The 14891-nt window shown below is 41.3% G+C and overlaps 1 protein-coding gene across 2 annotated transcripts in view; it reads left to right on the top strand.

Moving 5' to 3' along the window:
- THO2 overlaps positions 1 to 14891 on the top strand; it is a 231595-nt gene that overhangs the window by 172970 nt on the left and 43734 nt on the right. For both annotated transcript variants that reach the window (XM_087694967.1, XM_087694966.1), the window contains exons 14-15: positions 1208 to 1427; positions 1677 to 1907. In XM_087694967.1, coding sequence (XP_087551093.1) covers positions 1208 to 1427; positions 1677 to 1907 — 451 coding nt within the window. The remainder of the gene's footprint in view (positions 1 to 1207; positions 1428 to 1676; positions 1908 to 14891) is intronic.

The following is a 14891-nucleotide window of genomic DNA, read 5'->3' as shown; positions in this document are numbered from 1 at the left end:
AAGGAGAAATGTTTAAGCCCCAAGGTTGTCATTTCAAATTCAGAACTTAGCATCTCCCTCATGTTAAAGTATATTCTCATGATCTCTTGTGATTATCAAGTCATCTACGTACAAAACCACCTCTTGATTATTGCCACCTACCTAAACACATACAACTTAGCATCAAAAGGTTTTAAAAATTACATCTATTGATTGGTACCACACCTTGAGAGCATGTTTCAGCCCATGCAATGCATTTCTAAGCATGGAAACCTTGTTTTCTTGAGTAGGCACCTCAAACCCTGGTGGTTGCACCATGTATACCTGCTATTTGAGGTGAGTGTTCAAGAATGCAGCTTTCACATCTATTTGAAAGATTGGCCTCTTCTTATAAGCAGCCAAGACTAGTAGCCGAAGGTGCAAATGTTGCTTGAAAATCAAGGCCTTCTACCTATGAGTAGAATTGTGCAATAAGCTGGGCATTGTACTTCTCCAAAGACATCATGTGATACAATTATGTTTGAAGTTTTCAACAGCTAATAGTGAGCAGGAAAATACCCAAGTGCACCATGGTAGGATCAGGACTATGAGTATATGCTCAGAAGAATTATGATGACTACATAGAACAAGGGGGATCTGGCAGTGAATTTGCTGTGCCTCCTAACTATAGGGGAAAGTCCTGTGGTAGTATGGACCGGTACAACCATCCACTGTCACAAGCTATGTATAGTTTGTCTAAGTGTCCATCTACAAGTTTATTAATAAGCAATGTATGGTCAAGTGTAAGTGACTGGACTGAGTCAAGTACCCATTGGTAGTGAACGTGACATGGAGCTGCATTGATTAGGAAGCTAATTGCTGCTGTCTTCCTATCATGGTGGCTGATGGAAGAGAGAGGTAGGGAGCCCAGGTGGCTAAAGATGGAGGAAGAGAAGAAAAGGAAGGTGTATTTTTTGCAGGAAATGGAGGTAAAGATGGAAGGGTGGAAGCAGGAGAGGGGTACAGCAGCCATAAGGGGTGAGAGGGGAGGCCCAGTGGAGAAAGAGGAAGGGTCCCGGATACTTATGTTGAATATATGTTGTCTGAAACATACTGTGTGTTAAATCTTTTCATCTTGATGAAAATACAACCTTGCTCATTACAAATTCACATCTAATTTTCTTCATTCTTCTTTTTGGCTGGATTCTTATGAACTATTTCTTATGGGATGTTGTATTTGCTGTGTCAGTACTATTGAAAATGAAATCAACAAGAGCTACAAGCTAGTGCGACCAGTGTATTTATCCAAGTTGGGAGGGTCACTTGATCAGGATACATCCAGTATTGGAGAAATGGACATCAAGTATAGTGGGCAATGTGTTGAATTTGTGGATCTCTATAAGGAGTTCTTCCAGATGTTATCCTGTGTGGGTCCATATTTGTACCGGAATGCTCTACTTCTCCAAAAGGTACTAGATATATCACACCCTCATATATTTTTTGCTCTTTTGCCATCTTTTGAGTTCTCTCAGTGTTTCTTTTGTTCTGAATATTTCAATTTATTGCTTAAAAGGTAGTTGGGGATCCTGAAGGTGTTTGTTGCCATCTTTTGAGTTCTCTCTGTGTTTATTTTTTCTTTTGCTTTTATATTTTGATTTTTAAGGTTGTGGGATTCAAGTCTCCAAATTTTAACAGACTCTGTTTCAACAAATCACCAGGTGTGTAGAGTTTTGCGGGGTTATTATTCCTCAGCCCTTTCACGTTTTCATCACCAGTTTGGTGCAATCCATCAAGATGTTGGCAGAGATGCCAGGATGCACTTGAAGGAAGCACGTTTAAGGACTGAGGAGGCTCTAGGCAATTGCCTACTTCCTTCCCTGCAACTTCTTCCAGCAAACCCTGCAGTGGGGCTTGAGATATGGGAAGTCATGAGCCTTCTTCCTTATGAGGTGTGTATGTGTAAATTTGTTGTTTGGTTGATTAGAGATGTGTACTCACTACCAGAAAGTCCTGAATCATGTGTTAAGGTCAAAATTAATGCTGGGTTCTGATTTGTGCGTCTATTTTACCAAGGGGTACTACTGCACTAGACACCATTTTATTATTTTTTTCTGACTATAAGCAATAATATCAGCCAGTGCACGTGGATATAATGCAGATATCAGATCTGTGCTGGTGTCAACTTCAGATCTTAAAATGTTTGGAGAGATATATTTATCATTCTACAGTATCGACAGTACTGAGCTTCCATGAGATAAAGTTAAACTTTTGCTGGAAGGCACCAAGAAAATCTTTTTCATCAGCAAGAACTTCTAGTCCTGGCAGTTATGATAGTTTAACCTCTCCCAAGAAAAGAGAATGCTCTCAATAAGCACCTCTCCAAACCATGCAAGCTTCCTAATTAAATAAAAATAAGGTATCTGTGTTGCAGATAGTTAGAAAAACAGCAGTTGTTTTCTTCATGTGCTCAGAGTCTACCTAAACCCTTTATCATCACATTTGTGGAGAGCAAATAATCTCCATGGGAGACTTGGGGAGAATCTTTGTATTGGCAATGTCTTGCTGCTGAATGGCTTGATCTTATCTCATCATGAAGATAAGAAGGCTATGATACTGACAATACTTGCTGATGTGTGACAGTTACCTCCCTTTGGCATTGACTGTGAGAAGTCTCCAGTAGGAATAATCCAAAGATGTTGTCCTGTGATGTGGAAGGCAATGCTTTCTTGAATGCCCTCATAGGCTATGGCCGGTCCTTTATTTATGACATAAGCTACAACTACCTAGGTCTCTACCAAGAGATATTAAAGAGCTAGTATCAGAGCTCTACTTCACACCTGATGAGCTGTGGTGCATTCTTGAAGGCAATGCCTTTGTGTCTTTGGGTGCTTCACACAAAGAACAAAGGACTGGAACTAGCCCTTCTAGAGGCAAGGGGCTATTAATAGACTCTTGTGGGTGATATGCCAAAGCTAGAGCAAAATTTTCCTAGGCCTACAGCTGTCATGCGATCTCCTTCCAAATCAAATATGTTTACAGATGCCTTATTGTGCCAATGTCGAGAGGCCTATTCATCTGAATTCTCCTCACAGCTTGATACTGTGTTTAGAAAAGGAAAGGTTTGGAGGCTTCTCTATGAACAAATTTCTCCAAAACTGTTCCAGTGGATCCCACCCTCACCCATGAGGCAGTCTCTTCCTGATCGCCTTTATCAGCTCCTTCGAGACCCTATAACCCTGTCTGTGAATATCATCAATCCATGGAGGGGAACCGCTCTCTTGGTGTGCCGGTGACATGTAATGAGAACTTGTCCCATTAGAGGTGACTCTGTTCCAAGATGTGGCTGATTGATGATTTCGAGAGGTTATTAAACAAAACTGCCTGCCTCGGCTTCCTTTTAACAGAGGCTGGAGCTTCGTGAATTTATTTCAATGCTCCGGCTAGGTTCTCTAGCTGTAAACTGCTCAAAGATCCACTAGTCTGACAAAGAACTCCTGGGGGGTGGTTATGGCCTTTCTTGCGGACAAGGGAAGAACTTTGAGGTTCAACATGTAGAAGGCAGTGTGTGACAATCAGCCTAACTAGGAAGGCTTGACTTTGGCAATCAAGAACAATAATCTCGAGAAGACTTCTCTGGTAAATATTGGCATTTGAGGCTACATCTGTCCTACCTGGAATCCATGTCCTCCCCAGTAGATGAAGTTTGTCATTGCTCACTCTGCCTAACCAATGCAAGATTGTAAAAAGCCCAATCATTAATCCTAGCTGAGATTCACATGGGCTTTCTTGGATTTAAAATACTTTGCCACAAAAAATAGATACTTCTACATGTGCTTGCTCTCCCACTATTGCTACACAGTGTATTTGTCTTGATAACAAACTATTTAAGAGAGGTGCAGTAAATTGAAATTGAAGCACATTGTCAAATCAGTGTTCAATAAACCAAAGGCAGTGGAATTTAACTTGCAAGCACTTAATCCAGACTCCTACACCATGACACCAAGAAAGACCCCAAATCCTTGCGCCTCTTGGTGTATTTCTTCATTATTATCAAGCTGATGTTGTAACTGTTTGGAAAGTGTTGCTCACTGGATCTTCAAGTGTAGCCTTCAACCGGCCAATTCAGTACTTGTGCTAAACAGATGTGCACACAAACTTTCAGAGTATTATTCATTTAACATGCATAAATAACTGTGTGCACAAACTAATAACCAAGTGACACATGGCAGATGCAACTCATGGTATTGTACACAATGCACCTTGATAAAGAACTACCAGGTTAGAAAGGATTTGAGTACATTGAGTGACAACCACTAGATCCCTACATGGTATGGGTTGAGCAGAGCTCTCAAGTTGCTTAAGAGAATACTAAAAGGCCACCTATGATCACTGTAAACTGGTTTAGAGGCTGTCAAGTAGGACTGGGGTGAGACCGTGACCTCAAGTTCTAATGCAACTGTACCCTTATGCCATCTTCTTGGGCGTTTTTTAGAGGTTTCACACTCTTAAAGCCTCAGATGAAGTCGAAGATCTAGCAGCTGAAAGAATGATAAATCTATTACTGGTTTTCTTCATCTTCACCCCTTTGAAGGCCAATTTCATGGGTGAAGCTCGTCCCTCTTGTTGTAAACACAAGATTCAAAAGCCAGAAGAAGAAACAATTGGCATTGAATGATCATGAGACGTAGCGGCCATAAATTCCTATCATTCCTCTTGTGAAGATTGTCCGTAAGTAACTTATCACAGGAAGCTCTAGTTTGATGGCATGTGTTTGAAGGCCTTACATCACACGTTCCATGTGAAACGTTTTATATGCAACTTGAATACTGCCACAGTCATTGCCTGTTAATAAATGGGTGTGTGTTTAGGAATTGGAGCAAGCTGTTTGGTGCTATTATTCTTGTCTGCTTATTGCCATGTCATAGCAACTTTAGGATTTTAACAAGCATCAAATCTCAGGTTCTACAAAGCAGAGGAGCTATGATCTTCTTTTATAGGTAGCTGATGCTTGTTGGTTTGGTTTGAACTTCAAGGAATTGAAAAGGTCAACAAGTATAGAACACATTTGCAATTTGTAGAATATGTTGTTACTTTTTGAACTGATAAAGCCCCATGTAGTTTTGAAGGGCATGATCTTTTGGAAACTTTCCACATTGGAATTGACTTACCCCACTCTAGTTGGTTTGGTAGAGGTTTTATGGACTGCTACATTGTCTCCACTATAGGTAATGGTTTTGAACCACAAGAAATTCAAACAAATCAGGGACCAAGATTGTTTGGACATCATGTCTTAGTGGGATCCATTCATACAGGAAAAATCTCACAAAAGCCTCTTATGTCCTATGACAAAATTTTCATGTTAAATACTTAAATCTGTGTCACTAGCTTGATTTCTCTATCCATTTACCACATCTGTTGCCTAGTGAATTTCAAATCGTTCAATTGCATCTGCACCCTCTACAGTATCGTACAGGTGGAAAAGTCTCCACATCGAGCTGCATGTACAATTTTGAAATTTCGTGGTGAAGAGATCCCTTTGCAAAGACACATAGGGATGTGTTACATAAATAAGGTAAATTACGGAAAACAGGCACGAGGGATGACCGTCTGGAGGCCTTGGGCGCCCGAACGGGGTTTAGGGGAGCCTAGAATTAAAGAGAGTCCAAGAATAGTAGGACTCACCAAGAAGTGACGGCTGGCAATCGGATCACGATGGGAGTTGCTAGCAATTAACTAGTCAAACAGTTGCCCTGTCATTATAACCACGGAAGTACTTTACTTTGTACGCAAATTTCTTATCTTTGCTTTCCAATTTCAATGTATTAATGGCAGAAAAAGGGAAAGAGGGAGTAATGGAAGGTTCTAGTTCTGGGGACCACCCTATAGTAGATCCCTATGAAACGGAGATGCAAGAAGAACAGTGGGAAGAATTCTTTGCCACACGAGAACAATTTGATGATCTAACTACTCGTGTGCAGGCACAGGGGGTTCAAATGGAATTTTTAACTCAAACACTCACCGAAATAAAATCTCAATTAACTTTATTACTAGAAAGGGATAAAAATAAGATAGAAACCTCGGATATCCCATCTTCATCGAAAGATTTGGATGTGACTATGCGAGATCCTAAGGAACCCCACCACAAGTTGAGGGATAATCCAGTTTTAAAATATATGAAACCCCCTCAGTTTCACGGGGAGGAAAAAGATAGAAATAAAGACACTATCTTTAATTTTCTCCAAAAATGGGAAGATTTACACAAACTTAAAAATACTCCACCACATCTCCAAGCGCTGGAGGCCAATTTAACTTTGGGGCCAAAGGCGTATAAATGGTGGCGAACTTTAAAGGAGGCAAATAAAATACCTGAAACTTGGGCTCAATTTGAATCCGTCTTTTTGAAAGAATTCCTTCCTGAAAATGAAATGGAAAGAAATTGGGAAGATTGGGATTATGTCAGACAAAAGGGAAGACCCCTGCTGACATATTTGGAGGAATATCGTGAGATAATCCTCAAATTGGAAGGAATAGATGAATTTCAAAAGACAAGAGGATTCATTAAGGGACTAGATAAGGCCTGTAAAAAAGAAGTAAAAAGAGGTTCACCTAAGACGCTGGAAGAGGCAATTAAATTTGCATTAATCAATGAAGATAGTACGCGTCCAGGTACACTCACTAGTCTCACTGATACGGAACCCAAGTCTAAGGAATTGGAAACCTCAAAATTTGTGGGCAATTTAAAAGGAAAATGCTATTTTTTAAGGGCAAGAAACAACCTTTTGAAAAGAAACAATATGTAAGGCCAAAGTTAAGTCCAAATGACTTTGATAAGGCCAAAAAAGAAAAGTTGTGTTTCATTTGCCTATCCCTTAACCATGTTGCCTGGAATTGCCCTCAAAGGAAAAAGGGGGAAGATAAAGGAAAGGATAAGGGCAAGAGCAAGGGAAAAGAAAAACAAATCCATGTAGTGCAGACTCTAGAATTAAAGGGGCATGAAAGGAATAAATCTTTAGAGGTCTTGCACAAGGATGTACAACACAGGTGTTGTATCTCAACTTCTATGTGGCAACCTACCTTTGGGCCACATGATTTAGTTAGAGTGCATGGATTGATAGCTGGAAATAGGGTTAGAGTCATGATTAATGACTTTGCTACCCACAATTTCATAAATTATGCACTTGTCAAAAAATTGAAACTTCCCCAACAAAAGAGTGGGCATCAATATGTTGTTTGTATGATGCAAGGTCAATATAATAAAATATGAGATACAATGGTATCCAATTTGGAAATTGAGATCCAAGGATATAAAGATAAACTTAATTTCCAAATTATGAATATGGAAAGAGCAGATATTGCTTTAGGGAGGGAGTGGCTATGGGGATTAAAACCATCCTTAAAACGTAGTTATCATCATAATACACTGGAATTTGAAAGGGATGGTAAGACTTTTGTGATTCAAGGTGAACATGAAGTATCTGATAATTCTTTGTTGTGTTCCATTGAGGTTCAGAAGCTGATAAAGAAGGAAGCTTGTGAGGTATATATGTTATGGTCTCTTCCTGTACAAAACACTTTTACTTTCTGTAATATAAAGCAACAATTTTCTTATGTTTGTGAGTTGAATGTAAATAATGAATTAAGTGGTTTGTTAGATGAATTTAAAGATGTGTTTCCTTCTGATTTACCAAGTGGCCTTCCACCAGATAGGGGTAATATAAATCACCCAATTGACACAAATAAGGATACATACCCTATTTCTAAGCCACCTTATAAGTTAAGTGAAACACAGCACCAAGAAGTTGAAAGACAAATTAAGGATTACCTTGATAAAGGGTTTATACAACCCAATAATTCACCTTGGGCTTCGCCAATTTTATTAGTAAAGAAAAAAGATGGTTCTATGCAACTTTGTGTTGATTATAGAGCACTTAATAAAATAACGGTGAAGAATAAATTTCCTATGCCCAGAATGGAAGATCTTTTTGATCAATTACAAGGGGCAAAATTCTTCACAAAGATAGATTTAAGATCAGGCTATCATCAAGTAAGAATTAAGGCACAAGATGTTTCTAAGACAGCATTTCGTACTAGATACGAGAATTATGATTTTTTGGTGATGCCTTTTGGCCTCACTAATGCACCAACTACCTTTATGAAGCTGATGAATAGTGCGGTACGGCCCTATCTAGGACATTTTGTAGTAGTCTTCTTGAATGATATCTTGATCTTTAGTAAATCAAGAGAATAACATTTGGAACGCTTACAATCAGTATTCCAACTGTTAAGAACACATTCCCTTTATGCGAAGAAAACTAAATGTGAATTCTTCGCACAAGAGGTCAAATATTTGGGGCATATTATCTCAAAAGAGGGAATCAAGATGGATCCAGAAAAAGTAAGGGCAATTATTGAATGGCCATCTCCAAGGAACCTGGAAGAGCTGCAGATCTTCCTAGGTTTATCTGGATTTTATCGTAGATTCATTCGAGATTATGCCAAAATAGTTGTTCCAATGACAGATCAACTTAAAGGGAAAGAAAAGAGCTTTAATTGGGGAACAGACCAAAATGAAAGTTTTCAAAAACTTAAGGTAGCTATTGCTACAGCTCCAGTACTATTAATTGTGGATCCCAATAAACCATTTCTGGTTGAAGCCAATGCCAATGATAAGGCGATAGGCGCGGTCTTATTACAAGAAGGTCAACCAGTTGCTTTTGAAATCAAGAAATTAGACCGTAGAAAACAGAATTATTCTGTTTATGAGAGGGAGCTGTATTCAATAGTACATGCAATGAAGAAATGGAGGCACTATTTGTACGGTGCCAAACTTTTGATCTTGTCGGATCATGAAAGCATTAAGTGGCTTAATGACCAACTGGATCTACAAGGGCGTAAAGCCAGATGGGCCGAACTCCTTCAAGAGTTCGACTATGAGATAAGATACAGAAAAGGAAAGTATAATATAGTGGCTGATGCACTCAACAGAATGCCCATCATAAATGAATTGAGTTTTACTTGCTTGAATCTTTAAAAGGGAAATGTCAGGTTGATCCGGCATATTCCAACATATGGGAAGCAATAAAAAATGGGGATCCAAATGGAAGAGCCTCCACTGAGGAAGGAATATCTGAGGATGTTCAACAAGGAAATGGAGCAATAGGGGTTGCTCAAACCGAATTCAAGTGGAAGAATTTTACCATTGATAATGGTTATTTACTCTACAAGGTTAGGGTATGTGTCCCGAAAGATAAAGAAATAAGGCGCGAGATACTCTTTGAGTGTCATGATACCCCTAGCGCGGGACATCCAGGAGTTAATAAGACTTATAGTCTTATTAAAAGGCAGTTCTATTGGCCTGGAATGAATAAGGACGTCCTTGACTATGTGATCAAATGTAATAAATGCCAGGTTAATAAAGCTGAAAGATTGAAAATGGGAGGACTTATCCAATCCATTAGAGATTCCTTCGGGAAAATGGGAGAGTATTTCCATGGATTTTATTGTTGCATTACCCAGAACATGGAGGGGGCACGACTTTGTGTGGGTGATTGTGGATAGGTTAACCAAAATGGCTAGGTTCATTCCAACTTCAACTAATATTAAAACACCAGAATTGACTAGATTGTTCGTAGAGAACATATACAGATTGTATGGCCTTCTGGCAAATATAGTTTCTGATCGGGATAGAAAATTTGATAGTCAATTTTGGCGTGCAGTATTTAGGAAGTTGGATACTAAACTTAGCATGAGTACGGCGGACCACCCACAAACAGATGGTTAAACTGAAAGGGTTAACCAAATCCTTGAAGATATGCTCAGGGCATATGTAAGTAAAAGGCAAACTAATTGGGAAGAGTATCTATCGATAGCAGAGTTTGCATATAATAGTGCCAAGCACTCTTCCACTGGATATAGTCCATTTATGTTAATGTATGGGTTTCAGCCCAGAGCTCCTCATGCAGTAGGACTGCATAAGTAAAAGGTTCAGGCAGCCAACGATTTTTTGGAGGATATGAACAGTATGTTAAAATTTGCTCAAGAAAATATTAAGAAAGCTCAAAATCGAGCTAGAGCTTATGCTGATCCTCATCGAAGAGACATCTCTTAAAGAAGGAGAATTAGTCTATCTTAAAGTGCCTGAACAAACTAAAACCATGAAAACGGGACAATGTCCAAAGCTTTCACCCAGGTATTGTGGTCCTTTCACAATACTTAAAAAGGTGGGAGAACGGGCTTACAAGCTCCAACTACCTGCTGGTAGTAAAATACATCCAGTTTTTCATGTAAGCAAGCTAAGGAAGAAGCTGGGTGATTCGGATAATCTAATCCTAAATGATAACATTGAGGAGTTATTAGATGACCAATCTAATCCACATGAACCAGAAAGAATATTAAATGTTCGTAACAGACGAACAAGGAATACTATTTATCAAGAATGTTTGGTCAAATGGAAAGATTGTTCAGAAGAAAGCTCAACATGGGAGCACGTAAGTATCTTAAAGAAAAGGTTTCCCAATTTACAATTAGACCTTCCAAGTATCGTTTTCGAGGACGAAACCGATTCTTAAGGGGAAGGAAATGTTACATAAATGAGGTAAATTACGGAAAACAGGCACGAGGGATGACCGTCCGGGGGCCTTGGGCGCCCCAACGGGATTTAGGGGAGCCTAGAATTAAAGAGAGTCCAAGAATAGTAGGACTCACCGAGAAGTGTTGGCAATCGGATCACAATGGGAGTTGCTAGCAATTAACTAGGCAAGGCTGGGAGGAAAACGTATCTCGTGCCCCTGTTAAGAATCGGACTGTGTGGTCTTCCATCCTCCTCATCATATCAGTTTCTGGATTGAATCACCATCTCGACTACAATAGGATGTTTCTTTTTTAACGCGCCACCAGATTGGGAGGAGGATCCAAATGAGTAGGAATAGAGTGCATATGAATTTGGCACTTGCTTTGTGGTAGATGTGGATAGCTAAAGCAGACGCCACTAGGGTATACTGATATCTTGACCAAAGATGACTTAATTTCTTGGTATCGGCGGTCTCCTCTATGACCTTTCCTTGACTTTTGTTCTCTTGTATTTCTTTTGTACTTGTCTATGATATAACATAACAACTCATTATGAAAAAAAGAAAAAAAAAGACAGAGAGAAATAAGATAAGAGATAAGATAAGATCTATTGACGCCTCTAAAAGGCCAGAATGGCCTATGAGACCATAACCAATACAACTGGTATCATCATCTCTAATCAGAGAAGAAGAGATAGAGATAAATGTGTAGGTCTACATGGTGGATTGGCATGAGAGGTATGAGAATTATGGAAATTTGAAAAACCTTAAAAAACTAGGTTTAAAAAGATTAAAAGAGTGTAGAGTATCTCCTCCTCAATCTATGGAATCCACCAAGACTCTACAAGCTACCTCTGACTGAATCAGCGCACCAATCTGCATTTGTAACGAGCAATCATGATGCGAATGTGACACATATGGGCATACCTATGTCGTCAAGTAGGTACTCTAGGGTGTCGTGCTCTGTGTAATGCTGTAGCTCTGCCAATTGTGATGCTGCTTGATGATGTCCCTCGATGACACCTATCAATAGGAGATGTAGTGTTTGGGGTGGTAGCGACAAGGGGTTCAGCTACACTGAAAAAGTCTGTAATTGCTCTCTAGAGGGGTGGATGAGGTTGGGGTCACCTCCTATCTCGTAACAATACTCCTCTGCGCCGTTGGAGCTCCAATAAGAAAAGACCCAAACATCTTTGGTCCTCATAGTCCATCACCCATCTTAGTGGTCCAAAGCCCTCCTTAAAGAGGCAATTGTAACCAGCCTGTTCACTGGAAAGGGCGGTAGTTTACAACCAAAATACATAAATGCTTTCACCCAATTCACAGTCGCCCACTTTACCTGAACTTAAAGACATAGAATCAAGAAGAAATACAGGAAGCTAGAATGCTCCTGTTGCAACACAGACACCTTGTTGGCCCCTAAGTCAGGTGCCCCTTGCGGTATTTCTTTATTTTTAAAAAGAGAGAAAGTACAATGGGCTGTCTTTCACCTATTCTGGGTGAAATTTGGTAGCATAACAGTACAATTACTGACCCAAATCAAGTTGACCAGGAGGGGAAACTCTACCCAAGTCTGAAACTTCTGATTGGAGTGCAGAATTGACCAATTCAGCCCGTTGTAATTACTGGTTCAGACCTGTTTTGAAACCTGTTTTCAGCTCAGATTGTTCCCTGTACTGTTCTCCAACATCTGTGCCAAGTGCCCCTTGATTCTGACATCAATTGGGCTCTGAAATACCTCTGAACAGTCCAGAATCAGTACTGGTTTAGTACTGTTTCAGACACTTGCTTGGTGAGGTTACCACCCTCACCTGTTCCTGCTTGTGGGTAGCAAACAACTGCTCCTGTTCCTGGAGAAAGGAGGCTCTTGCCTCATGCAAAAACAGCATATTCCCACACAACTGTACATAAATCAAAAGAAAGGCCCTTGATTCTGAAGCATAACCAAACTGTCAGGGAGAAAGCTCAACCCTCTGTGCATCATAGACAAGGTAAGCAAGCTCTCAAATCTTTTCTATCAGCAAATGTTCCTCCATCCTCTTCAAATGAGCCCCCAAAGACCCAAAAAACTGCACGCCAGTCCCTCTTTAAAGAGGTAAGTGCACAAATTTGTGCCAAATGGCAGCATTGGAAGATATTTCCCGTTCTAACCTTCCAGTTTAAAATTCTCCATCCTCGGTTCAAAATTTGACCTCGGCACAGACCAGAGGATTAATCCTCGTGCAAAAACGAAGATAATGACGCGAATAGATTCTGGGGTCCAAAAATAGTAACTCCCTAAATTTTAGGAGTTGCTTCCATTGCATCCCCACTAGTCTTCTGACCATCTTTGCAGACTATGGCTTCATCCGAATTTGTAATGTCGCTCAACTAAAAGTGAATTTCCACTGATGATCCCACATGGACTAATCTCTTGCAGATTTGTCCATCTTCATTTTGAACTAGTCTCTTCCAAGCTAGTTCTTCAGCACACTTGTCCATATACACTTTCACAAGTCTCTTCCAGGCTTTTCAATCTACAGTGCCAACAATCTCTTCCAGACTTGTACTGGACCTTAACTGTCCAGTCTTGACTCACTAGACATTCCTATCCGTTTCACATACTGGCCATGCAACTCAGGCGTTTAGATTTCAAGAGTGATCCTTCCAAAAAGAAAAACCAAATAAAGTAATAATAAAGAAATCAGCAAAAAGATAATAGTTGTCACAGTCTCAGTCTTGTGACAGCAATGATAGCGGCCTCGGATATCATAGTATACAATACATTTGCAGATGTAGTGGTCCTCCGTTTCTAGCTCCCATCCACAAAGCTGGCACATCCTCTCATTGGCTGCAATATGGCTCCATTGACCTGTCTCAATCAACAACCAATGCGATGAGGAGTGAATCTGACCAATAGCAACTCAGAGTCCATGGGAGAGTTGAGCATCCATGTATATCGGCCTCACTATGAAACCATCAAGAGAGAGAGAGAGAGAGAGAAAGAGAGAGCAGGTAGGTACATTTGATCTTGTGATTCTTTGATTATGTGTAGGATTGTGTCGATCTCCTTTGTTTTCGTCGATGAGAGAGAGAGAGGGAGAGAGAGAGAGGGAAGAGCGATGGCGACTGCTCATGACGGGACGACCTTGTGGTGGCGACCTTTCTGACAACCCCTCACCGTCTAGGGCAGCGCCTCGGCCCGGATTCGCTGCGTCGACACTGCACGTGCACACAGAGCTAGCGCGAGACAGAACGAGCGCGAGCGGGAGCGACAGGGAAAGAAGGAGCGTGCAGACGTGCACCCGCCGCCTGACCCGTCTCTGACGCGCCTGGCCTTCCTGTCCGTAGGGTCCTCCGTCCTTGCCTGGGCTTGCGCCCTCTGCCTCGACGTTCCGTCGCCCTCTGCCTGGTGCGTGCATACGTTTCGCCCTGGTCTTTCCCTCCTGCGCCTGGCAACCATCGTCCTGGCCTGTCGCCCTATTGATCATCCTCATCCGTTGCACCTTCGGTCCTGCACAGCTGCCCGCCCTGATCTGCCCGTTTTGCCAACAAGGGGAAGCAGCCCATCACACCTAGGTTGTCACACAGAGCGCGTGACAGCGTGTTTTTGAGCCAACAAAGGAAACGAGCCCTTCTCTGCCTGTGGTCGTGCCTTCTCTGCACAGCGGCTGCCTATTTTTGCGTGCGCGCTTCCCAAGCCCCTTTGTCAGTCCAGTGCCAGGTCGATTTTGCCTGAGAAAGAGGGAGAGGGGCCTATGATTTCCTGCCCCCCGTGAGATCTTCACTCGGCCTGTAACCGGCATACGCAGTGATACAATCTGGTTGGTCTGGATCTGGATTTTATAGACCAAACGGTGGCAGCGCTTGGTCCGGATTCTGATACCGAGGAACCCAAAGATATGGTTCCGTGCCCTGAAGAGATGCCCCCTGGTCCTGACTTTCAGCCTGCAGGCAAACGCACCAAGCATACTTCCGAAGAGACAATGGATCATCAGGATCGTTCCTATGCTCAGGTTGCTTCAGATTCTGCGGACTCTCAGGATGTTGATTGGGAGCATTTGCTAGAGTTTGCCAACACTCTGCTTGGCGATTATGTTCAACATAATCAGGAAGTCTTTTCTAACTGTGCACCGGAAGATGTTCTGGAAGCCACTGTGGACCCGAAATCTGTCTTGTACTCCTTTTCAGTATTTTATGATCGCGCTGTTATATTCTTCTTCACTGGTAGAATCCCCCAGCTTTCCCGTATTTGGCAGTGGCTGCACAATCTGCTACAAGGGGAATGTGTTGAAGAGATTTTTGTTGGGCCCCGAGGTTTTTTTGAGGTGCTGTTGAAATCTGAGACGCACCGTGCTGCTCTCTTGTCTAAAGTGCCTTTGTTTT

The sequence above is a fragment of the Lygodium microphyllum genome, chromosome 15, assembly GCF_053477565.2.
Source record: "Lygodium microphyllum isolate KBCC chromosome 15, Lygodium_microphyllum_v1.1.10, whole genome shotgun sequence".
NCBI lineage: Eukaryota > Viridiplantae > Streptophyta > Polypodiopsida > Schizaeales > Lygodiaceae > Lygodium > Lygodium microphyllum.
The sequence above is the reverse complement of the archived record's forward strand: the minus strand, read 5'-3'. Positions and strand labels throughout refer to the sequence as shown.